This window comes from Leuciscus leuciscus (assembly GCF_965113295.1).
Source record: "Leuciscus leuciscus genome assembly, chromosome: 2".
NCBI lineage: Eukaryota > Metazoa > Chordata > Actinopteri > Cypriniformes > Leuciscidae > Leuciscus > Leuciscus leuciscus.
The window spans coordinates 38,740,136-38,767,593 of record NC_138726.1 but is presented as its reverse complement, the minus strand read 5'-3'; the positions used below and the strand labels follow the sequence as shown (position 1 = coordinate 38,767,593).

The 27,458-nt window shown below is 38.8% G+C and overlaps 1 protein-coding gene across 1 annotated transcript in view; it reads right to left on the bottom strand.

Annotated features, from left to right (window-relative positions):
• pias1a (protein inhibitor of activated STAT, 1a) overlaps positions 1-27,458 on the bottom strand; it is a 46,507-nt gene that overhangs the window by 4,310 nt on the left and 14,739 nt on the right. The window contains exons 2-10 of the mRNA XM_082162269.1: positions 24,686-25,124; positions 7,861-7,945; positions 7,653-7,700; positions 7,450-7,540; positions 7,094-7,228; positions 5,886-5,991; positions 2,851-2,924; positions 2,028-2,188; positions 1,685-1,815 (exon numbers count right to left, since the gene is read on the bottom strand). Of these exons, the coding sequence (XP_082018395.1) occupies positions 1,685-1,815; positions 2,028-2,188; positions 2,851-2,924; positions 5,886-5,991; positions 7,094-7,228; positions 7,450-7,540; positions 7,653-7,700; positions 7,861-7,945; positions 24,686-25,124 (1,270 nt within the window). The remainder of the gene's footprint in view (positions 1-1,684; positions 1,816-2,027; positions 2,189-2,850; positions 2,925-5,885; positions 5,992-7,093; positions 7,229-7,449; positions 7,541-7,652; positions 7,701-7,860; positions 7,946-24,685; positions 25,125-27,458) is intronic.

Here is a 27,458-nt window from a genome sequence, read left to right as displayed (position 1 = left end):
GCTCACAAATCTGTCTAAATCTGTGTTAGTGAGCACTTCTCCTTTGCCAAGATAATCCATTTCAGGATTATTCCGAAAAACCAGTCAGTATCTGATGTGACCACCATTTGCCTCACGCAGTGCAACACATCTCCTTCGCATAGAGCTGCTCAGATTGTTGATTGTGGCCTGTGGAATGTTGGAGTCAACTCCTCTTCAATAGCTGTGCGAAGTTGCTGGATATTGGCAGGACCTGGAACACGCTGTTGTATACGCCGATCCAGGGCATCCCAAACATGCTCAATGGGTGACATGTCCGGTGAGTATGCTGGCCATGCAAGAACTGGGATGTTTTTAGCTTCCAGGAATTGTGTACAGAACCTTGCAACACGGGGCCGTGCATTATCATGCTGCAACATGAGGTGATGGTCGTGGATGAATGGCACAACAATGCGTCACGGTATCTCTGTGCATTCAAAACGCCATCAATAAAATGCACCTGTGTTCGTTGTCCACAACATACGCCTGCCCATACCATAACCCTACCGCCACCATGGGTCACTCGATCCACAACGTTAACATCAGAAAACTGCTCACCCACATGACGTCAAACTTGCTGTCTGCCATCTGCCCTGTACAGTGAAAACCGGGATTCATCCGTGAAGAGAAGAATCTCTCCAAAGTGTCAGACGCCATTGAATGTGAGCATTTGCCCACGAGCATGCAGATGAGCTTCCCTGAGATGGTTTCTGACAGTTTGTGCAGAAATTCTTTGGTTATGCAAACTGATTGTTGCAGCAGCTGTCCGGGTGGCTGGTCTCAGACGATCTTGGAGGTGAAGATGCTGGATGTGGAGGTCCTAGGCTGGTGTGGTTACACGTGGTCTGCGGTTGTGAGGCCGGTTGGATGTATTGCCAAATTCTCTGAAACGCCTTTGGAGACAGCTTATGGTAGAGAAATTAACATTTAATTCATGGGCAAAAGCTCTGGTGGACATTCCTGCAGTCAGCATGCCAATTGCACGCTCCCTCAAAACTTGCAACATCTGTGGCATTGTGCTGTGTGATAAAACTGCACATTTTAGAGTGGCCTTTTATTGTGGCAAGCCTAAGGCACACCTGTGCAATAATCATGCTGTCTAATCAGCATCTTGATATGCCACACCTGTGAGGTGGATGGATTATCTTGGCAAAGGAGAAGTGCTCACTAACACAGATTTAGACAGATTTGTGAACAATATTTGAGAGAAATAGGCCTTTTGTGTACATTGAAAAGTCTTAGATCTTTGAGTTCAGCTCATGAAAAATGGGGGCAAAAGTGTTACGTTTATAATTTTGTTCAGTATATATATATATATTCTTACAAACCCAAAACTTTTGAATGTTAGTGTATATTTGAAGGTAGCCAGAAACAAACATACACACAAACCAGAAAAAACGTATTGCTAAAGAACCCTGGACCACAGCAAATAACCAGCTACTTGCCAGTCAATAATTGTGTCAAGTATGTCTTTACAAGAAAACTGTGTTGATATTTTTTCTTACATTACTCACCAAAATACAATGCTGTGCAAAATGACCAGTGCTAAATTAGGGGTTTTAAGATGCCTTTGAACAATTCTTAATTTTCAACAATGCACCCAAAACGCCTCCTGCAGCAGTTCCTCAACAATATGAGGAGATGATCAGCAGTGACTGAAACTTACCATCGATGCCATTGTATGAGGCAGACACTTCCTGCACTTCCTTTTTCGACCTCATGGGGGCCCAGTTGCCATCTTCCTTGAACTGAATTTCATCACAATCTAAACAGCTGTTCAGAATCTCCATAAACAATCTAAGGATGAACAGAGAAATGTTTGGGAATAAAGGAGAGATTAGAGAAGAGAGAAAGTGAAAATTATAATAGAAAAATAAAGGTGTGAGTTCATACATTGTTCACTAAAACCTAATTACTGCATTCAATGGTCAAATGTAACATTTATGCATGATGTCCTAATTATCAAATCAATTTCATGTGCAGTTTTGTTCTATTATGGTTGTGCATACCCATCAATGATGAGATGTTCATAGGGTGCTTTTTTGTCACAGACAGGACACACCCATGTGGGCTTCTTTTCATTCATCTGGATGTAGAGCGTAGCATCAAAACACTGCAGGTGTGAACACGTCAACGCCCGACACGGAATCATTAGCCGCATCTTTCCCAGCTGTGTAACGCATGCAAAAGCACAGACAATCATAGAGAAATTAACACACATGGACATACTGCATGGAAACAATCCAGGCAAACGCACGCACACGCACACGCACACACACACACACACACACACACACACACACACACACACACACACACACACACACACACACACACACACACACACACACGTTTGGAGATGGACCAAAGAATGAAAATAACAAGAAGTGAAACATGAACAAAACATATATAATCACAACAATATACAACTGACATTAAACAGTCTAACTGTTTTAGACAGATTTATGAGTCATAATGTACAAAACATTCTGAATCTGATTTCATTTTGAGTTTAAAATCAAAAACATCTGTATTTGCTTTGTGTGATCTTTAACTACTTTGAAACATTAGAATCCTAAACAACAACGTATTTTCTAGCTTTGGTTCTCATATGGTCTTTGTAAGGTCCTGTAGCCGACTGCAACAAACCTGTTAAGCAAAGAAAACCCTTGGTGATCATTCATTTCGAATTGTAATTAAGGGTTTTCTTAACTTTAAAGGTTTGTTGCAGCTGGTCCCTGGGCTTAAACTAACATTTAGACATTCAAAAATATACATTACCGGATGTGTGTGTTTGTTTGATTTTGATGAGTGATCTGATAAAATGCTTACCGGACATAATAATGAAACTCTTAAGCTGGTGGTTGCTATTTCACTGTCAGGGTCTGCCGTTAACTTTTCCTTTACTGCAGGACATGAACAAAAGCACACATTAGCAGCACAAAACCCACAAAGATCTTTACAACTGCACTGCTATTAATACATATCTGTGAGTTATTAATAAAACTGGAGGAATATGGTCACATTTAACCTGACTATATTCAGTGTTGGGGTAACACATTACAAGTTATGTGAGTTACATAATCAGATTACGTTTTTCAAGTGGTGAGTAAAGTAACTCATTACTTTTAAATGAACAACAAACTAAGTAATGCAAGTTATTTTGTTTTCCCATTTATTGACTGGCAGCTCTCCTGACCCCATGTTGACAGAAATTGTAAGTAAGGTGCAGAGGTGTTGTGTGCGCTGTGTAAACATGATGGTTATTGTAGTTCTAGACTAAATGTGAGCAGGCATTTACTCATCTCACATGCACAGTTTTGATTTCTAAGGCATGTTTATAAAAGCTGCTTAAATGTTCTGATTTAACTAAGGCCTAATCCTGGCTTAATCTAAACCCTGTCTGTGAAACTAGGCCTTTATGTATTTAATTTCACTTTATTAACCAATGTTTTTGCTGCTGACCTTCGATGATCCAATTCAAACATAAGCAAAAATGACTTTAGGTAATCATCCCGTTTGTATTTCTTTTTTTCTCTCTATCTCTCTCTTTTTTTTTTTGCTTAAGTAAATGTTGAACTTTCTTCTCTACATTTCAGAATGGCAGCACAGCTGAAAGGTTTATTTGATCTGCGCCCTCTACTGTAAAAGCGTGAATTTGCATATCCTTATTAATTTCACTTTTGGTGTGAAAGGGACTTTACATTTACATTTTAATCAAAAACAAACAAAAAAGCCAATCCCAGGTGAGAAAAACTAATGCAAAAGTAACATGTAATATTATTCGGTAACACTTTATTTGACAGTGTCCTTGTTACATTATGTTACATGTATTTACCATAGTATTTAAAGGTGCATTGCGCAAGTCTCTGAGTTTTTGCAGAACTATGCCCCCTCTGGCGGCAAGCGAAACTGCAGCCAGAAGTGTGCACGCTCACGGACAAAAGTTTTCTTTTTTTTATCTTACGTGGAGTTTGCGTTGGTGTTTGAAATGAACTACAAGCCGGTCTCTTAGAATCCATCTTCTACGGAGAATGGCGGCGAATACACAAACCTGCCAGACAGCCAGGTGAGCGTGCCGTGAACGCACATGACGTCACGCCCAGTCTAAAATTCCGGCCCGAATCCCTCTTATTTATTTTACTTTACAGGATTATAGAGACAATCTCAGTGATCAGAGAAGGGCTCATTCAGCCCATCAGGCAATTGTTTAAGCATGTATGGGTTAGAAAACGGGTATTTTTAACATGAAAAGTTGCTTAATGCACCTTTAACAGTAAATTATGCATAATTACATGCAACTAACCCTCAACCAAATCCTAATCCTACCCTAACCCTTTAGTAAGTACATGTAGTTGCTTAACATTTCTCAGTACTTAAATATTTAAAATAAATTTTAACCCATTATTCTCCCATAAAAAGTAACTAAGTAATGCAATTAGTAAATTTTTTTAGGGAGTAACATAATATTGTAACGCATTACTTTTAAAAGAAACTTTCCCCAACGCTGGCTATAATAAAGGACCAAACACTCCAAATTAATACATCAAATTAATACCCACATTACCGCTGAGAAGGTTGTTATTAGTACGATTTATTTTTTCTTTTTGAATAAAATTCATACCTTTATTCAGCAAGTATGCATTTGATTTTTTCATTTGAAATGCATTTGAAAGTGTCAGTTAAGACATTCATAATGTTACAAAACATTTCTATTTCAAATAAATGTTGTTCCATTTAACTTTCTATTCATCAAAGAATCCTGAAAAAGAAATTTCCACAGTTTCCACAAAATATTAAGCAGCTGTTTTCAACATTGATAATAATGAGAAATGTTTATTGAGCACCAAATCAGCATATTATTTTGAAGGATCATGTGACACTGAAGACTGGAGTAATGATGCTGGAAAACAAATGTTAGTGCTTCAGAATTTGTTTGAACTGCCTTAGGCTGGTGTGCTGTAGCTTGTATACAACAAGGACATCAGGGCGTTCTTTCAGTATTAACAAGCCTCTTTCAGACAGTTTATAGATTGATGCATAAAATCTTAAAGTATCATGGAAGGTTTGAAGGGCAAACAAGAACAAAGAGCAATCTGTGTAAAGCAGAACTGTGATATTGGATCTCTGTCAGTTTTAGAGCAATCCTAGATGAACTCTATCACTACGCTATCTAGACTGAAACATTCTGGTATATATACACAATCAAGCACTACTTAGTTCTGATAGGTTTAAGAAAATCATTATTGACTGTAGTCCATGAAGCACAATTTTTAAGGTTTTTAAATTGGATAAAATAAGATGCCAACCATTTATTAGGCCACAATCTAGTTTATATTTGGTGTGAGTAATATAATATTGTGAAACATTATTACAATTTTTTTTTAAATAGTTTTCTATTTTAAAATGTAAATTCCTGTGATGACAAAGCAGCCATTACAGTCTTCAGTGTCACATGATACTTCAGAAATCATTGTAATATGCTGATTTTGTGCTCAAGAAACATTTTTTATTGTTATCACAGTTGAAAACAGTTGTGCTGCTTAATTTCTTTAGTTTTTTTCAGGATTCTTTGATTAACAGAAAGTACAAAAGAAAAGCATTTATTTAAAAATAGAAATCTTTTGTAAAAATGTAAAAGTCTTCACTTTTGATCAATTGAATGCATCCTTGCTGAATAAAAGTATTAAATTCTTTAACAAAAAACAAAATAAAAACAACAACAAAAAACAGTCGTGTAAATCAAAAACTACTGTTCTAAAATCCCAGTGGAAACTCCAGAAGGAACCCATGGCTCATAAATGTAACTTTTCTTTTAGGACAACAAACTGAACAGCTCTATTCCTATGGAGAAAGTGTATGCTTACTGAGTGCTCTGGAGTGATCTGGGTTTCTGATGCCTTTAGCCCGTAGCCTCTGCAACAGCAGTGTGGATGACAGCTGCTTGACCAGGTACACTGCCATAGAATAACTCTGAAAAAGAAAAACAATCCAACCGTGGATACGTTACTAGAGACAAAGTGACATCCCGTAACATCCCAATGAGACAATGTGATGCTAGTACTAGGATATAACAGAGTGCGAAGTAGGTTTACTTCTAGGCATCATTTATTTATATTTTCAGGTCAGATCTTACATCATCGTTCTATCAGTGCCATATGAACAGGTTCTATAATAAAGCGCCTTTCAGATTCAGTGAGAGAGTACAGCTCATATAATTTTCACGACTCCTGAGAAAGAGTGAAAAATTTAAGGAATCTACCACAGAGAACGCTAGGATTGCTTATTGCTTGCTGAGGCAAGTTATATGATAAGAAATGACATAATTCATGAAGCTGAATATTACTAGTAGGTGCAGTGATGTTTTATGCGCGAGAAGATTAATGTGTTAGCTTATAAAATATAGGGATCTGTGGACGAAGTAATGAACTCCTGTCTGCCTGCAGTAGTCTCCGAAGTAAACAGTGGCCCATTTGATCAAAATCTAGATTATTTTTCTTAATATGCATTAACTGCTAATGAACAGGAGCAGTCATTCATCACAAATGCATTTCCTGAACATATAAAAAGTAGATGAGCATTCACAAAGATCACAAAGTATTTCAGATAAATAAATCTGCAGGGAAATATATACATTTAGTGTAGAGCACAAAACCCAGAATAGACATAAAGCATTTAAATGAATATAAAGCTCAAGGGTAATGTTTCTGTTTGATGTCATATCCATCAATATTCAACAAAAGGTCTTGTTTGTCTGAAAAAAAGACTGAAACAAGGGCAAGTTTATTTTGATATTGGTTATTTTTAGCTGTCCCTCAACTCGTCATTCAGAGAAAACACTAAAATACTGCATACATGCCGACCTTTTCACATAAACTGCATAAAGCCAATGCTATAATTGGCCATCATGTGACTGCAAATGGCTGCAAGACACGTATGAGGTGCTAAAAATACATTTTCATTTCAACAAGAGTTCCTGTAATGGGCTGAGGTGAGGAAAAAAAAACATTTGAAAACAAAGTACTTGTATTCACGAATTGGGACGTGGGGGGATGGGGATTTTTTTTTTACCTACCCGTCCAATTTCTGACGTCCAGGACACTACAATGGTGTTGGGAACAGTTGTGGACAGTCTGACCAGTGAGGTAATGTTGATGGGTCTGCTTGGCCTCTTTGGTTCCACGCCATTTTTGGTAGGAGGCAGATATCCCTGGTGAAAAACAATAGGATAACAATAAATGAAAAATGAATAATTTTATTTATTATTATTTTTACGTTAAAATTCAAACAAACAGCATTGTAAAAAAGTGTACTTTAGTGTAGAGGTCAACAGTTTGGACAATTTCATCATTCTTTAAAAAAGCTAAAGAGACCATGTGTCTCAGTTTAGAGTGATGGATAGATAGACAAATGGACTGTAGTTTAACTTACTGGGAGATTACACGGTTTCCCATTGACCTTAACACAAAGATTAGGGGGAAAGTGGTCCTCCTGGGGGCAGCTTGTCTCTGATAGACAAAACCTGGATAACGTGCATATTTATAATATAAGCAGAAAATTTCAGGCTAGTGCTCCAAATCTTTACATCATATTTATGTGAAACATTTCAGTGCATTAAAACATGAATGGCTTACCGTAACTGTACTTGCACAGTAAAGTCACATTTGGGCCCCGATATGTCCCTGCAAAAAAGAGAAAGTAAAAACTATTAATTGAGATAACAATTGAATCCCATCACACAAGCAGTGCCTTATAAAAACTCCTCTTCTTATTTAGGGATTTTGCTTTGTTACACCATTATATAATTTCTGAAAGAAATATAATGGAAAAAAAATGACTTACATTGAGCTGCTGACTTGTTGGACTTGCTGTGGCGTCAATGCAAATGCAAAACATGTTTCCTGAAACCTCTGACTGTTATCTGAAGCTGTAGAGACAGAGAGAAAGAGATCCAGAGATGAAAAATAACTACACTGAAACAATGTACCACATGTAATGCTTTCTGTAAATAATTCCCCAACTATATTATACATGACTTTGAGATGAGAAACCATTTCATTCAAGGTTTGTGGGCTATGAAAAAGCTCAGAACAAGTTCAAATGTGCAAAGTATCTAATTATTTAGATCAAGTATTTTTAATGTTTCATTTTCAATAGCCAAGCGAGATTCTTATCCGCATAATTCCACCCATATGTGAGGGGGCTACAATCAAAGCAAAGAGTAATGGTACAGTCTTCTCCTCCCACTCTGACCCATGTCCAGCTTAAATAACATCAATATTTCTTCAAAACAATCTTTTCTGGGAATGTTCATATTATTCCTGCTCAGTTCATTTCAATTGTCATCAAAGGAAGAGATTCCAGCTGTTTTTTTCCAAAGGTTCAAGGACAAGATAAATAATGTGTCAGAAACCATTATGGTTACAGATGACAATCTGAAACAGTTGCTTTGACGGAGTGTATATTTGAAAACGAACTACCCTGCTGAAAAATCACCAGCATAAGGTATGTTTTGGATGATGGTATCCAGCATGGGAAGCCGGAGTGCTGGTGGGTCAGCTTCACCAACTCAGTCATTCAAGCTTGTTTATGCTGCATTTTTCAGCAGGTTACAGATTATGTGAGGATTGTTGTTATTGATTGAAAACATTTGTTGTTGCACTACCAGATTCAGCCTGCAACAAGTCATGCAAAATTCATTTGGGACTATGGTGTTAATAAAAGATTGTAATAAAAACTGACAGCAAATCACAGATCAGCATCTGTTTGATAAAGGTGAAATAGTCCAGTTGATTTTTCTTACTTTTGTCCCACTGTTTTTAGTTAATTTTGTGCTAGTTTCTAGTTGACATTCCAACATAGTAGGTGGGGGTACCTAACCTTAATGCTGGTTTCCAACCCTCATAAAATGGGGAAAAGAAGACTGCGACAACAAAGTGTGTGGCTACTACTGCCACACAAAATCTGAGGAGTGTCTGAGGAGATGACAAATTAATGCGACTCTTTGGTTCGCACCAAAACTGTCTGTTTCCCAACACTCCTATTTGGAGTTTGAGTCATTGACCAAAAAAGAGAAAACACAACATAAAGTTAAAGATGAATTTGACTGATAGCATTTTTATTTTTATTTTTTACTTTTGTTTACTTTTATAGATATCGTAATAACAATGTTATCATGAATTCTTCTGGGCACGATGATCGTCTAGTGAAAATCTGATATTGTGACCGCCCTATTTTAAACAAGGTTCCTGCCAGAACTGGTGAACATGAGGAAAGCAGATCATGTAACAAAGGAAGGACTGTCTGCAACTCATACTGTCGTTCAGTCACATACTCAGATGAACACTTATCCACTCGCAACATTAAATAAAATGTAAAAAAATATTCTGTACAATTTATCACACTAGTGTGCTTTAATGTTTAACCAGAAAGTTTGTTTTGAAATGCTTTTATCTTAAGTCACACTTAAGGTGGTGTTCTCTGTCAGAAATGAACGGCCTAAAAAGTGCTTATAAATCTCTCGTTATGCTATATTATCATCAAAAATGGGATTCAATCTTTTTTGTCAACTTGTTTTCTATCAGTTAGGACATGTTTTGTATTTATTTTTGAAACTGACTGATTGTAGGCCTCGTTGATCTGAGCATATATTGGTTGAAAATGACTATCCATTGAAAATGAATGGGGGAGATAAAAAATTAAAGAAACATTTCTTATTTTCATTCCTAGACATTCATAGGCTTCAGGGAGCATGTTCATCATTCATGTTCACATATTTACTGTGTGTTTGAAAAGATAAAGGCCTCGGACCTGTGCATGCGTGGATACATGCACACCCGCGCTACCGCACACACACACAGACACACACACACAGACACACACACACACAGACACACAGACACAGACACACACACACACACACACACACACACATTAATTTGCACAAGCAAACTATTTTCAGTATTACAGGCTTTCTTTTTCACAGAGGTGAACTTTATCCTCAGATCAATGAGGCTCAGATCAATGAGGCCTACGATCAATCAGTTTCAAAAATAAATACAAAACCTGCCCTAATTGAAAGAAAACAAGTTGACAAAAAGTTTGAATCCAATATCTGGTGATAAAAAAGCATAACAAGAGATTTACGAGCCATTTTTGACTGGGAACACCACAAGTGTAACTTTGTTTCATTTCGAACAAAATAAAAGCATTTCAAAACAAACTTCCTGGTTAAACATTAAAGCACACTCCTGTAATAAACAGTGCAATTTCTATATTTTATAGAATATTGACAAATTCATCCACAAATAATGCTTTTTTCACTGAGGTGCATAAGCTCAGATAAAGGAGGCCTACGATCAGTTCCAAAAGAGAAATGCAAAACCAGTCCTAAATGAAAGAAAACAAAAACAAAAAGATATAATCCAATATTTGGTGATAATATAGCATAACAAACGATTTACAAGTCATTTTTTAAAAGGCTGGTCATATTTGACCAGACACACATAGGGCCCTATTTTAACGATCTGAAACGCAAGTATCAAGCGTGAAACGCAAGTATTTTTGGGTGGATCTCGGGCGCTGTTGCTATTATACCGCCAGGTTTTTCCTGGTCTGTGGCGGAATTGTTTTCTGAAACTGCAAAATAGCACCAAGGAACGTTTGCGCCAGAACACGCCTCCTCTTTTCGCTGAACCGCCCCCGGAAGCGCAAGTGTATTCCCTAATTTACCGACGTAAGTCTGTCGAGGGAAAAGACCGCTGTGCGTCGGGAGCAAAATAGGAATGATACATGCGTCGGTGTACAAAGTCAATTGCGCTGGGTGCAAGATAGGGCCCATAGGGGCCTGTTTAACCAAAGCTAATGTGGGTGGGTTTCTCCCATCCCCATACAATGTCACTTCTCTGTCTTTTACGGCACTGACGAGAACATCGGTCTCCTCGGCTGTGAACCGCTCCTGGTGTGCGCCTGGCAAATCCGCCGTTATAATAGCAAACCGCCATGGAACAAGCGTGCCTGCTTTTAAAGGGAATGTGAGATGACTGATTGGTTTATTTCACGTTACGCCCACACCACACCTATGAGTAATGTAGCTACTTCAGACCAACCCATTTTAGATTGGAGTCGGGAGAAGAGTCATTTATCCCGTCGGTATAATAGCAACATCGTCCGAGATCCGCCCACAAAGTTCCTTGCGTTTCGCGTTTGATACTTGCGTTTCAGATCGTTAAAATAGTGCCCATACGGTGTTAGAGGGTTTTCAACACAGCAAAAGGGTTAACTGTCTCTTACACATTTCACAAATACAGATAAAGAATGATCTTACTTACGCAAGTGCTCTCATCCAGAGAAATCTTCCCTAAAATAACATTCGCTGCAACACACTGACACACACCCAGCAGAGCCAAACATTTGTAATGTCTCTAATTTAGTAATTTAAATGTCTCTAAGCACAGAAGTTGTTTTCCATGTAAAACTAACACAAGCCACACACTCACACCTCATTTCCCTCTTGATCTTTCCTGCTCAGCCTGATTAATTTAATCATAGTGACATTACAAATATCTGATATTCTTAGAAATATAAATAGACAAATACAAGCAATGATGCAAAGCTTAATATTGTTTTTATACAAAGGTTCTACTTCTCGAAATTGATAGGTCAAGCTCCGTTTCCAAGACTTCTGATACAGAGTACAACAGCACTGTAATGTTTATTTGCAATGTAACTGTTTGTATCACTCCACTTGTTTGTGTTTGCATCGTTCCAGTGGAATGGACTGTAATATTTATTCTGAATTTACATTAAAGGTGAATTTTGTAGTTTGGTGCCAATTTAAAAGGTTTTACACATTAAGAAATAAATTGTGTTTTTGTGAAGAGTTATCTGAATGGTGTACACTTAAATGATAAGACTGTAGGCTACTCATGATAGTTTCTATAAAAAGTGTTTTAATTATATAAGCTGCAGGTCACGCCTCTTAATCCTCTCTCTTTCGCCATGCTGAAATGACGAGAGAATCCTCACACACACAGGCTGCCGGCTCTGTAGATGTGCTACAGTAGCGTAGTGTTATTCAGTATTGTGAAGAATGAAAATTATAAAACGGAACACACGTATTACCATGCTTTACCAGCGTAGACAATAGGAAAGTCAGCACCTTTGAGGCAGATAAGGTCTGAAGCCAGAAGGGAGAAAGACCGGCAAAGAAAAAAAATACAAGGGTGAACATCACTATGGCATATACAAGGTGATCTCCTGACTAAGTAGTGATGCCCAAGTTGCTTTGTTTTGGCTGGGAATTAATTCTGGTGTACACTGCTCTCTAAAACTCACTAGTATCAGTGTAATTTACATAAAACTGATAATTCAATGATCGTCAATCACGTCAATAGATGGCAGCACCCAACACCATTGTGGTATTGGAATCTAATGTACACGAAGAACAGCGATGTGAACGCTAACTAAAGAACTACTGAATGCACCTTTAAAGGGTTAGTTCACCCAAAAATGAAAATTCTGTCATTAATTACTCACCCTTATGTCGTTCCAAACCCGAAAGACCTTCCTTCATCTTCGGAACACTTTTTGATGAAATCCAAGAGCTTTCTGAACCAGCCATAGGCAACGACGTAATTGCCACTTTCAAGGCTCAGAAAGGTAGTAAAGACATCATTAAAATAGTCCATGGGACCATGGTGGTCAGAAAGCTCTCGGATTTCATCAATAATATCTTAATTGGTGTTCCAAAGATGAACGAAGATCTTACAGGTTTGGAACGACATGAGGGGGAGTAATTAATGACATCATTTTCATTTTGGGGTGAACTAACCCTTTAAGAAGTACAGCTCTCTTGCTCACATGATATTGCAAAAAGCTTAAAAGTAGTTTTGCAATCGTGATAATTCTAAATGACGGAAATGTGGGTGGGCATTTGGCACCTGCGATTCGTAAGTGTTCTCATGCTGTTATTTTGACAACGGTTATCCTGTACACACACAGCTTCCACAATTATACAAAATGTCTTAATTTCCTGCTTCTCTGTGAACCTGTTTTTCAAGTTATTACCATTTTACTTTCTCGACACTTTGCTCTCCCCCTCCGCTTTCATTCTCCATTCATTTTATTTTCTCCATTGCCTTCATTTGTTTTTTTCCTTCTCATACACGTACAATACATCATCCTGTTGACAGGTCTATTGACTTGCTCTATTTCATCAGCATAGACCAAAAAGAAAGAGAGAGAGAGTTTTCTGAATATGAGTGTGTGTGAGGCATCGTTATGGAGCTAATTACTTCCCATTTAACTCTGAATATTGACCAGTGCCATGCTGAGGAAAGGCCAAACAGGTGTAGCTATACACCCACCTACCCATTTTCACAGGCCATACCGTTCCTGCTTTGCTTGTATTCAGTCAGTCACTTGTTCTCTGCTTCACCTTCATCAAATCTCTCGCTTTCCTTAACATGAAACAGCAGGGGTGCAATTAGACCAGGAGAATCGACTCGACGACACATAATTAGCCTGATCTCTATTCTCACAATCAACACTGTGGAGGTAAAAGACGAGAGAGCAAGAGAAAGAGAGAGACAGGAAGGAGGAGACACAGAGAAAATAACAGTGTTGAGATGGAGAGAAACAAAGGGAGATTGACGGGGAGAGGCGGACAGGGGTATATGAGAGAGAGAGAGAGAGAGAGAGAGAGAGAGAGAGAGAGAGAGAGAGAGAGAGAGAGAGAGAGAGAGAGAGTGAGAGTGAGAGTGAGAGAAAGCGCAGGCTCTAGTTCCCTCCCCCATGTCTAATCTAAAAATAGCACAGCAGTCTTCATCATCTGATTTGCTTCAACAGTTGGATGAAAAGTGGACATGAAGGCCTGTGTGTTGCAGTTTGTTTCTGACAAACCTGCCTCTTCATCTGCATACACCTAATTAAGACATAAATCCTGCTCTGTAACCATGTGCGAGGTGCAATCCTTTTTCAGGATACGATTATAAACGTGTGCAATTAAAGGTTTTTAAAATGTAAGAATTTTACAATAAAATATCCCAAAATCACTTGCACAGTGTGATATTTTTCCTGCAGTTGTGTACTTACAATATCCCATAAGTTCCCAAAGATTTTTAATTTCAGAGAAATTCCAATTTAAAATAATTAGCCGTCCCGGAATCCCTGTTCACTTGTCGCCTGTCACTGACGTAATATCCGCGTTATCCCTGGTTTCCGCTTGTACTGCCATAGTAACCATGGCGACAGACGTGGACAACAGCGTTATGTTTAGCGGCAAGCTCACGCTGTTGTTGTTGTTTCGTTCAAACATTATGGATCATGGCAAGCAGACTTTGGGAAAAAAGGAGAACTAAAGCAAGGATCAATATCAGCGTGGCGTTTTCGAGATGCGGAGAGCTCCATTTCTGCAACTAACTTCGACTTGACAGAGCTCTTACATGTACTTTATTAGACAGGTGAGCAAATGTACATAAAACTAATACAGCTCAACATGATGAAATGTTAGAATATGATCAGTATGTTATTCTAATGTTGATCTAGCTTAACGTTACTGCTAGTTTCATACAGCCAAACTAACACATAGAATAACATTATAACTTTCAACACACTCAAATTCAGTTTAGTGTGATAGTGTAGAAACAGTGCTGCGTTACCTCACAAGTTTAATTTGTCTAATAAACTAACCTGTGTGAGTATTAATTCAGCACTTGCGGGTAGTTTGGTGAAATGAAATGTCCTTATTCCTTTATATCCGCGAGGCTCGCGGGACGCGTGTGTGGCGCTGATACCTGTCTCTTATTAGCAATCGTGCCCTGCTTCATACCACAGTCATGATAAAAACATCAATGTATTCACTCATCCCAGGCGGGTAATCCATCGACCGGAAGTTGAAGCCGGCCGCCATCTTGTAGCAGAACTTCACTTGCGTTAGCATTCCATTGACTCCCATTCATTTTGGCGTCACTTTGACAGCGAATAACTTTACATCTGAGGCTTTTAAAGACTCCATTGGTCCATTATTTATTTCGAAAGAAACACGACAATGTATAAAGGGCTCCATTACCTTCTATGTTACATTATGGCCCCGTAGAAATAGGCTATCGATTGCGTCATAACCACTCGACTCTCTGTCGCACAGTAGAGAAATTACCGTACAGACAGGAGGAGAAGCTCGCAGGCAATCGGGGGACGTCAAGGGAGAAGCCCATAGATATATTATACTGTCAAAGGAATTAATCAGAATACTTACTCCTGCTCACTCACGCCAAAGAACTCTTTGCTCAAGCTCGCCGTCTCTGCAAGATTAACGTTGGCAGTTTGCACGTACAGCTACTAGAAGATTTACATCTGTCAGACAGGCTGCTCACGCCATCAAGCTTAGTTTGAGTCGGTTTGATGCTGCGTTCCAGTCCAAAATTGTCATGCCCTTCACTCGCTAACTTCCCTCCGTCTCGTTCACTCGGATGTACGTCATTGCTTACGTTGCACGAGTGCCCACTACTGGCGGAAACTGCAATGGGCTGAACTGGAACGTCCTAAGACCTTGATCACTTGGAATCAGCTATGGAGTTTATTTATTATTTACATTTGTTTTCCCTTTAATAATTTGTTCAATGCATCATCCAAATGTATATATGGTGTTTGGGTTGTTTTCAATAAAAAAATGTAAAAAAATTATATATCATAGAGTTGTCTGTTGTGGTGGTGATTAGACGAGATATGTGGTGACGTCACAATCGTACTGCATTGTGGGACATATAGGGGCCTGAAGTGTACATATGAAGTAGACTCGCTCCCTCGGTCAAAATCGAGGGAACGAGGGTCTGTCCATTTAAACTTCCCTCGTCCACTTCACGAAGTGGAACGCACTTCAAAATGGCGGCAGGGATTCCCCCGAGGGGAAGTTCGCAAGTGCGTGTCTAAAAGTGGACTGGAACGCAGCCTCAGTCTGCGCGTCAGGAACGGAAGTGCTAAAAAAATAAAAAAAAACACTAAAAATGGGCTTCACTTGTCTCAATTGAGTTCCAATGAGATGGCTCTGTCCACTTCTTATACTATCTATGACTCATCCATAAACATTATTAGATCCATCAGCTTGACGACAAGTTCCATAATTCCGCAGGAAATTTTGCATCATCAACCTACGCCTTTGTTATTGTAAGAGGTTAGCGACCCCTAGCGCCGAAAAAAAATACATATTGTATCTTTAAGTGAAGCATTAGGTGAACAAAATGAAGCATAAAGACCCAAAGATATGCATGTGTTCTTGTACAGTATGACAAAAAGCTGTGTGTTTATCCTAACAATAACAACTCACAATTATTGTTATTTGTAGCTGAATTTACATTAGAAAGGGCTAAATAAGCATTTTGTTTTCTCTTCTTTCACAGGAGGGTGTCTTGTGGATTAGACTCTTCATTGTGTTGACTGCACGGCTGGCTGTATTGTGTGATTGATAGTGATGTCTGTGTGTTTTCCTTCTTCAGAGAGCTGGCTGAGTCATGCTTCTGGATACTGAGTTAAGTAATAGTTAGACTGACACTCACTGTGGCTGCACAACTTGCCCTGGAATTGGTGCAAAATCAAACTAACAAACCAAAATCTCGTATCATGATGTGAATAATTTGATATTGCAGTTACAGTACCATGATAGTTATTTTTATTGGCAATCTAGCAAAATCTGTATATGAAATTACAGTGTGGCAATGCTTACAGTATATTTGTATAATCCAGTTCAGGAATGCACTAATATAAAAATTCTGGCAGACACTGATAAGCTGGTAATGTAATGGAATTGGAACGAAATTGAATGGAATACAAATGAAAGGTGCTGCCATTGAATATATACATATTAATTCCCTGCACTAAAATTGATTAAAAGTGACATCTAAAGATATTTATCATGTTACAAAAGATGGAATAGAAACCACAAAACAGAATTGATTTCATATATATCAAATCATCCTGAACAAATTTGTATATATAAAAAATTTGTTCCACCAAAACTTTAAACTGTTTTCAACATTGATAATAATTAAAAATGGTTCTTGAGCACCAGATCAGCATATTAAAATGATTTATAAAGGATCATGTGACACTGAAATTGACAGAGTGTGTTAAAGATATAAAAGATTGGATGACGCGTAATTTTCTTTTATTAAATCCAGACAAGACAGAGGTAATACTTATCGGTTAAAAAAAACGCCCACAAAACCTCGCACAATACAACTTTAACATCATAGGATGTCCTGTTACTTTATCCTCTACAGTAAAAGACCTGGGTGTTATACTCGATTGCAACCTGTCTTTTGAAAATCATATTTCATATGTTACAAAAACAGCCTTTTTCCACCTTAGAAACATTGCTAAGCTACGTAATATGCTATCAGTTTCTGATGCAGAAAAGGTAGTTCATGCATTCATGACCTCGAGACTGGATTACTGTAATGCTTTATTAGCTGGTTGTCCTGCATCCTCAATAAACAAGCTACAGTTAGTCCAAAATGCCGCCGCTAGAGTTCTTACGAGATCAAGAAAATATGATCATATAACACCGATTTTATCATCACTGCATTGGTTACCTATAAAGCTCCGTATTAATTATATTGCTACTGACTTATAAAGCCCTAAACGGCTTAGCTCCAGTCTATTTAACGGATCTTCTATCGCCCTATAATCCATCGCGCTCTTTAAGATCACTAAATTCAAGGCTTTTGGTCATACCTAGGATATCCAGAACCACCAAAGGAGGGAGAGCATTTTCACATTTGGCTCCAAAACTCTGGAATAGTCTTCCTGATACTGTTCGTTGCTCAGACTCGCTCTCCCAGTTTAAAACTAGATTAAAGTCGCATCTCTTCAGCCAGGCATTCATATAATCCTACAGTTCAAACTACAATCCGGCCTCTAGCTCATAAATGCCAGAGGAGAACTGGCCCCCGGCTGAGCCTGGGTTCTCCCAAGGTTTTTTTTTTCTCCATTAGGTCACCTGATGGAGTTTTAGGACACCATTAGGTCACTTGATGGAGTTTTTCGGTTCCTTGCCACTGTTGCCTTTGGCTTGCTCAGTTGGGGATATTTTGGGGATATTTAATTTAATTTTATGAATCAATAAATTCCTCTTGAAACAAATTTTGTTGTATTATTTTAATTTAATACTGTGAAGCTGCTTTGATACAATCTGTATTGTGAAAAGCGCTATACAAATAAACTTGACTTGACTTGACTGAAGACATGATGCTGAAAATTCAACTTTGCCATTACCAGAATAAATTACATTTTCCATTTTAAAAGAAAAGGGGGGGGGAAAAGTGTTATTTTAAATCGTAATAATATTGATCAATATTACAGTTTTTCCTGTATGTTTGTTAAAACGAACGCAGCCTTGGTAAGCATAAGAGACAAAACGTTGTTGTTTTTTTATCTTAAAGGGATAGTTCACTTTAAAATTAATTTTTGGTATGTTTTAGCTTACCTCAAGGGCATCCAAGATGTAGGTGTCTTTTTTTACGCAGTAGTTTCAATTTTTATATTTTTAGGTCAAACTGTTCTTGTCTGTCAGTCATATAATGCAGGTCGATGGTCACTGTCTCAAAGAGCATGCACAGAGTCCAAATTAAAACAATTCCCCATCGTCCAAATTAAACAATTCCCCATCGTAAGTACACATTGATGGCCCAAGACAAGAAACGAGCGGTTTGTGTGAGAAAACGAACAGTATTTATATCGTTTTTACCACTTATACGCAGCCACGTCCGAGTGATCTGATCTGACGTGTGCGCAGACTGGTGCATAGATATATACACACTAGATGTCGCCTTGTCTACGGCAGTTCATTGGAACGAATGTCTTTAAGGCGAGTTCTAGTGTATATATCTATGCACCAGTCTGCGCACACGTCAGATCAGATCACTTCGACATGGCTGTGTATAAGAGGTAAAAACGATATAAATACTGTTCGTTTTCTCACACAAACCGCTCGTTTGGTGTCTTAGGCCATCAATGTGTACTTACGATGGGGAATTGTTCAATTTGGACGACGGGGAATTGTTTTAATTTGGACTCTGTGCTTGTGTTTTGAGATAATGACCATAGACCTGCATTATATGACTGACAGACAAGAACGGTTTGACCTAAAAATATAAAAATTGAAACTACTGCGTAAAAAAAGACACCTACATCTTGGATGCCCTTGAGGTAAGCTAAAACATACCAAAAATGTATTTCAAAGTGAACTATCCCTTTAAAAGGCCCCAGACTTTTGAATGGTAGTGTAAGGTTCATGCATGAGAACTCCTACAGTGAATCATGTGAAGGGGAAACAAGTGTACCACCATTGATTATACAATTAATATGATATGCATGCGTTTATTTTAGCATCTGTATCTGCATATCATACTGCGCATTACTTGTAGTGACTGTTTTATTTAGTCATGATCTGTATGGGCAGGTAAACACCCTAACCAAGCCAACATCCACAAGACCCACCTGACTGTAAGCAGATCTGTTTACACGCACGACCCACTAATAGAACGCCTGAGATCAATTTAGGTATTCGTGTAAACACAGTCGTTGATGTTTTAAGTGAACGTAAACAGGAAGACTACTAAAAATAAAAATCAGACCCCTATATCCCATCACTACTTGAATACGTCTATTTGGCCAGAGAGTATAAATACAATACAGGAAGTGGTACGCATAGATTGAGTATTGTAGAATGCTAGTTAGAAGAAACAAAATTGTGAGGGTAACTGCGCTGTAGCTTTAGTGTGCCCACACATACAGACCCATACTACGCCTCTGTAGATCATTCATTTTAATGAAAACACTGCTAGGATACTCTAAACCCGACATACATGCCAATAAAAATTCCTCTGTCTTTCTGCAGAACATGGAGACAGAAAGAGAAACACAAAGAAATGGAGAGACAGAGAGCGAAACAGAAAGGAAGGCTGTGTGCAGCTGTAACTAATATTTACTAATCTAAGCTATTAATCTGTTACTGTCTGCTAACATGCCTTCTTAGCTTCTGCAATATCATGTTGTTTGTGGTCATGCCGTTAAAGCTAAACTGAACTTCAAGAGAAAGTGTCTTCTAATGCTAAATCCGTTTAACTCCTTATTTAATTCACAAAACTATTCTGACAGCCCTGAAATGGTTGTCAAATGATGCAGTCTTTATTCAGAAAGTGCATATATTGTTTGGTTCATAACTGAAGAATGCACACCGCACTGCTCTCATTGTGTGGGTGTATGTTCATGCTGAGAGCAGCAGCAAGACACATCTCAGCTAATTAATAAAAGACAGTGACATCCTTTATATGACGAAAATACGTCTAAAAAGTCCCATGTTCTTTAAACGCTCCTATATGCCAGCATGCCAGAGCCGTGATTGAGATAATGACTAATGTATGCATAGAGCATGAATCGCTCTGATGAGAGCAAAATAAGGATGACAATGATAATAATGTGATTATGGCAAATAAATAAACACTCGCTTCCTGTGGTGTAAGAAGCGGGGGGCAGTGCAATGCTGTTAGAGCATTGATAGATAAATATGTTGCTAAAGCACAAGGAGAATCATACACAAGACAGGAAAGGACAAATAATCCCGGAAAAAGAGCTTTGAAATGGACTTGAAAGTTTCTCTTCAAGTGAAACTTTTCAAAGACCTTGATAACAGGTGTAACTCAATATAAAAAGCAATTAACAATTTAGTTTGTGAACATTTTGTGTGCTTTAGATGGAGAATAGCAATAGCAAAAAATGATAGAACATTGCTTTATGAGTAGACAGACTTAAGTGAACAAACTACATTCCCCTTTATTCTCTGTGACAGCTCAAACATGGTAAAATATATAAGCATCAATTGCACAAATAATGTGCATCCTCTGATTGTCATTATGTTGTATCAGCTTTCTACCTACACTACCATTTAAAAAAAAAGGTTTATATAAAATAGGCTACTTTTTTTAGTGTGCACATTAAATTGATCAAAAGTAAACACTTTTACAACGTTACAAAAGTTTTCAAATAAATGCTGTTCTTTTGAAGCTGTTCTTCTATTCAAAGAATTGTGAAAAAATGTCCCAGTTTCTACAAAAAAATTAAGCTGCACATTTTCAACATTGATAATAATAAGAAATGCTTCTTGAGCAACAAATCAGCACATTAGAAATATATCTGAAAGATCACACTGAAGAGCTTTACCATCACATGAATAAGTGACATTTTAATAATATTAAAAGTAAAAAAAATAATTATAATGTTTTACAATATTACTGTTTTACTGGACTTTTGATCAAATAAGAACATAAAAGATTTTTCTTAAAATATATATATTTTAAAAAAATCTTACAGACCCCAAACTTAGGTAGTGTACATAAGGAAAGGGAAAAAGAGAATGAGAAAATAAAACAACTGTCCACTGAGTTCATTTTATTCTGACTACAGTCACCAGAACGTTTTCCGAATTTGTAAGTAGGAAGATCTCAGAATGATTTAAACACAGCATTAAGCAGGGTGTGTTGGCATGTTGTGTTAAAGGTCCCATGACATGCAACTTTTTGTAGGCTTTAATATAGGCCTTAGTGGTCCCTAGTACTGTATCTGAAATCTCTTTCCAAAAATTCAGCCTCAGTGCAGAATTATAGCCACTACAAGCCAGTCCCAGAATGAGCTTCCTTCAGACGGGCCGTTTCGGTGTCTGTAGCTTTAAATACTAATGAGGAGGAGAAAGGCGGCGCAAGGTGGAGGGTGGGTGTGGCCTTGACCATCTTGCGCAACGGTAACGTGGCGTGCATGTTTACGTTGGATATAGCAATGGCACGAAGACACGTAGTCTTTCAAGCATTTCAATTTGACCCAGAATCTGATCCAGATGGAGAAGCAACGGATGAAGAAGTTGCAACTCAGCGGCTCCAGCAGGACGTTTCCAAATGGTTAGTTTAAAATATTATGTCTGGATACGGTACTTTATTCGGATGGTTTACAGTTATTATCATGTAGCTAACGCTAACCTACTGTTGCCTTTTCACGAGAGATCTGTAACGTCTGTATTTATCTTATTACAATTACATCAAGCTCTGTGATCTTGAAATGCGGATATCGCGCGCGCCATATAACCAACAGGAAAAGGGTTATCCAAATAACAAAGACGTGTACAACACTCGCGTTACAGTGTGTGCAGTGGTGTAGTCTAGTTTTTTATAGTGAGTATACTCTAATATAACACCCCCAGTTTTATTTTGGTGGGTTGTAGACATTTGAGTTTCTGTGTGTTTTAATAAACTATTATTATTATTATTATTATTATTATTATTATTACGCCTGAAGTATACTCTGTGCAATAGTAATATATTTCTGTTATAATTTCTTCAAGTTATACAGAACTTTTATTTTGACAGGTTGTCGTAAAGACATAACAGTTTCTGTGTGTATATGAAACGAATGAATGACGATAGTTTTATCAAATGAAATGGTGAAATTCTCATCAAGTGACTCTCATAGCAGCTCTGCGATGAAATGCACATGTGTAGCCTACATCATGTCTCAATACAGTGAAACGCTGAAAACACCACGAGCGTGAGTCACGCGTGCTTCTGTGTGTGTGTGTGTGTGTGTGTGTGTGTGTGTGTGTAGTGGAGCATACACTGAGCGCTCATTCCCAGAGACGCGTAGAACAATTGCAGTCTCTTTTAGCTTTAATATTCATAGACACTAGTCCATATCGAGATTTGATTCATTGTACAGCACTACTTTTGATTTATTCATTCAAAAATAGCCTAATTCCGTGACGTTCTGCTTTATATAGCAAGTTCCATTTGTGACTGGATTCCGCGATTCGATCCGTCGCTTCGCAAACACAGACGGGGTGAATTTATGAATGAAAGTGTGAAAGTTCTGACACAAAACGAAGTTGATACGTATCCTCACGCTTTTTTTAAGTGGGTATACGCAAATCCTTGGCCTTTTCTAGTGGGTATACGGCGTATACCTGCGTATCACGTAGACTACACCACTGAGTGTGTGTATTCACACACATAAACTGCATAGCTAATGTTACAGCCACATTCTACGTGTAAAATCTAGGTAACCATAAACAGTAAAGCAACACACTTATATCATTAGTTGACTTACTTGTCCGAGGTGTGTAGTTGAGCCAAAGAGAGTGATCCAGACTTTAGTTTCAGACGTTCAGCAAGCCCAGCTCTGTATTGACCCTTCGGTGTTCATTTGTACATCCAATTATTGAGCAATTGTTATGCTTCGCTCGCTCAAAAGCCATGATATCTCTCGTGGACAAACTAAAATCGCGCGCGCGCGTTCTTACTTCCTAGCGCATTTTCTCATGGGCGGAAAATATTCTCTGAGCGGGCAAAGCAGAGACAGGGGAGAGGTAACATTCAAGATCAGCGCGTATGAGCCTCCATTTTCTCAAAGGCAGAGAAAGATAGCAAAAGCTCGATTTACACCGATTGAAATTTTTAGAAACTTGGGGACCATATACAGGCTAGGGGAACTCATATTAATGTTAAAAAACCTCAGAAAGTGAAAATTTCATGTCATGGGACCTTTAACATCATTAATTCTACCATTAATTTCTTATACAAATACCTAACCTAAAGACCTGTTCCCGGAGAACTAGCACACAACTGCTAAAATGGTCTTAAGCACTAGCAACGAAGACTGGGATTGAAAGCCATTGGAATGTAATCTATGATTCAATAAAGCTCAATAAAAATTCAAATATGCACAGACTGATAGTTTGAACTTTATTGTCCAACAATGTGGAAATTCTCCTTCGGCTTCTCATAAAAACACAATTATACACATACACAAGTTATACACATATACAATACACATAGGAAAAGTTATTCTCACAATGAGTCAGACACATAATTTTTTTACCCAGACTGAAGGTGTAGGCTTATTTATTTAGCGTTTAATAACTAAACACATATCTAACTTGCCTGCTTATAAATTTAAAATAGGCAAATTTACACTTTAAATATGCCATACTATACAGCAAGGTTAGTATAGTGCTCTCTTTAAAAAGGCCACACTGTCACGCTAGCACTGCTGGGATTGAGTTGTCTGTACTGCACCTTTCACATGTGCAATGCATAGCCTATATGACTGTGAAACAAACTGTGAAACATATCAGTTGGTGTGTGATCCAAGCACCTTATTATGCTTTATATTGTGTATATATTTATTATATACATTTTAATTACTATTATATATAGGCCTATATGTCCCTGGCTGTTTGGACCCCTGCAGTGTGTGTTCTAGAAAATGTTGTGGTAGTGTTGTAATGGTGTGTGTGTGTGAACTCATGGTTCAACACTGTATGTAAATGAGCGAGAGACAGTTTAGGAAAAGAGAGAGAGAGACCAGGCTTGGTTGTGGGGATTGGCAGTCCATTTGAACAACACTCCTCAGGCAAAAGAACACGCTGATGCCAAACCAGCCAACACCATAAAAATGCTAATGTAGGGACAAACGGGTCTGCACATCTCTACGGCTGCCATACAACACACTCGGTTCTAAAAAACAAACCGCTAAAAATGTGCATGAACATACGCACACACACACACACACACACACACACACACACACACACACACACACACTTCAATAGCACACCTCAAAAACTCACCAAGACTCGTAGGTTTAATGAGCTCATCCAGCACGTCATAGAAGGGTAGCCGTTGCAGTTTGACATCAGGGTGTACGGGGTGCAGGCTGGTGGGGAGATGGGGCAGGCCCAGCTCGTGTTTGGGCCCGAGGAGGGAGATGGGAAGCAGAGGGGACTGGGGCGCTCCGTGCCCATCAAATCCCAGCTGCGTGAGGCCGGGGGGCAAGGAAGCAGCGGCGGGGTGGACTCCGGGCAGGGCCAGTTCTGCCGGGGAAACCAACTTGGTGGGGAATCGTCGTCTGTAAAGCTCCTTGACTTTCATCTGAACGGCGGGGCTGCAGCCGGCTTTAAGGAGGTGTAAGGCTTTAGTCAGGAGCTCGTGCTTTCGTCCATGTTTGTTTCTGCCTGCGTAGCCCAGAAGAACCTGCAGCTCTGACACCCGCAGGCTCATCACCATTTGCTACAGGAGAATGAAAGAAAGAGAGCAGCAGAAATTAACACGCACATTCTGAGCCAACTTGATGACAACATCACACTTCCAGCGCCAAACACAGTTAATTTGCATAGGCCAAACTGTTTACTGGGCAAACACACACACACACACACACACACACACACACACACACACACACACACACACACACACACACACACACACACACACACACACACACACACACACACACACACACACACACACACACACACACACACACACTCACACACAGACAGAGTTACTCACAGCTCAGACACTGATACACACATCTGAAGGTACACACTCAAATACAAACACATCTCTCACACACACTTTTCCTCAGGCTAGGATAGTTCAGTAATGGTCTAAGCTATGAAATATGCAGGAACAGCCCCAAACACACACAAACACAACGGAAGTGTCACATTCCACAGGCTTAAAAACGAGACAGAGAAACCAAACAGGATAGGGCAAATAATGCAGAGTAAAGACGGCAATGTACACACTAACATTCTTAATAATAAACCATTCTTCTCCAGAATGGCAACACATGCTTGCTGTCTAGTTTGATTGATATGCGTTTCCAAATCATTCTAATTCTATGAGAATAGGCAAGTCCACAACACAACTATAATGAACAACATAGAGGACTTTCAGAACTATTTTTGCAGCTGATGAATGATAAAAAATGAATAGCCGATCAGAATCCATCCTGCTTTGAAGAGCTTGAGCATTTAAAGTGGCAGACGCCATAACTGCAGTGCGCTGTTTGCTGTTAACGTCTGTTTGCGTTCATTCCTATTTAAATATATATTAGCGTCTCCTTTGGACAAGATATTGGTTTAGTATTAACCAGACAATAAAAAGCTAACAATGCACTGATTAACAACTCAATCCCTCCCTGTGCATCATCACAAGAGAACAAATCAGAACAGATGCTCTTACAACTAAGAGCCTGCAAGACATTCCTGAATAAAACCCATGATGCATTTCTGCTTTAAAATGAGGAGAGGAGAGGAGAGGAGAGGCGAGGAGAGGAGAGGAGAGGAGAGGAGAGGCGAGGCGAGCAGAGGCGAGCAGAGGAGAGGAGAGGAGAGGAGAGGCGAGCAGAGGCGAGCAGAGGAGAGGAGAGGAGAGGAGAGGAGAGGTTGGTTCAGGGGGAAAAAAAGAGAATGACAGTGGGTATGAGAGAGAGAGAGAAAGAGAGAGGGGGGGAGGGAGGGGGGGGGGGTGCAGAGACAAGAGCTGCTCAGCTTCCAAAACAAATGAAATTGAACACACACACACACACACACACATACAGAGATGGCTCCAGTAAAAATACTCAGCAGGCATGATACTGTTTGAAAGTAGAGTCTGCCGACAAAGATACCATGGCTGCAGCTTACAAGAACAACACATTTTTGCCTATAATGACCCATAACAATGCAATCAGTCATTTATTCACTTACTGATCCATCATATTCCAACAAGTGTCAGGAACAAATGCAAAAATGACAATCAATAATTGAGCTATTCAGGTGAAGGGATGGAGAAATAAGAGCTAAAGCAGATGCAGACATTCATTCATGAAGAAATCATTCGGTCTGGTGAACACACTCAGAAAAAAAGCTAAAGAAGCAGGTGAAATACTGCAGACCAGCCAGTGACATCTCACATAACAAACACACAGACAGCACAGAAGACTGTGCGTGTGTGTGTGTGTGTGTGTGTGTGTGTGTGTGCGCGCGCGCGCGTGTGTGTGTGTGTGTGTGTGTGTGTGTGTGTGTGTGTGTGTGTGTGTGTGTGTGTGTGTGTGTGTGTGTGTGTGTGTGTGTAAAACGGAATGAGAAAGAATGTATGATTGAGCTTATGAATCTGAACAGTTCAACTGAAAGGGGAAAAAGATAAAGAGAGAGTGAGAGACTGTGATGGAGGCTCCGAATGCTTCACATGTAAGACTGTGTGCATGTCGGTCAGTTCTCTCTCTCTGAGTCACACTTGCTTTTTCACATGCCCAGAGTGTCAAAGTATTAACTTTAGTAAAAAAAAAAAGTAAAGAACTTTGAGTGTCTTTAATTAACCCCTCCCCTTCTTGTTCTCCACAATTAATCATCTATTTTCTTGGCTTCATTTCCAATAGCAGTGAGCCGGCACCTGGTCTATCATCAAAGTAACATATAAAAACTCTATTTAATGCATGGTTTACAGTGTCATTTGCATCATTGCTCTTGATATACGGATATTCATATTAAAACACTTGATGTACAGTTTCTACAACTAGCTGAGTGTTTTATGCCTGCTACAGACTGCGATTTCGGCAATCCTGTAAGATCATTA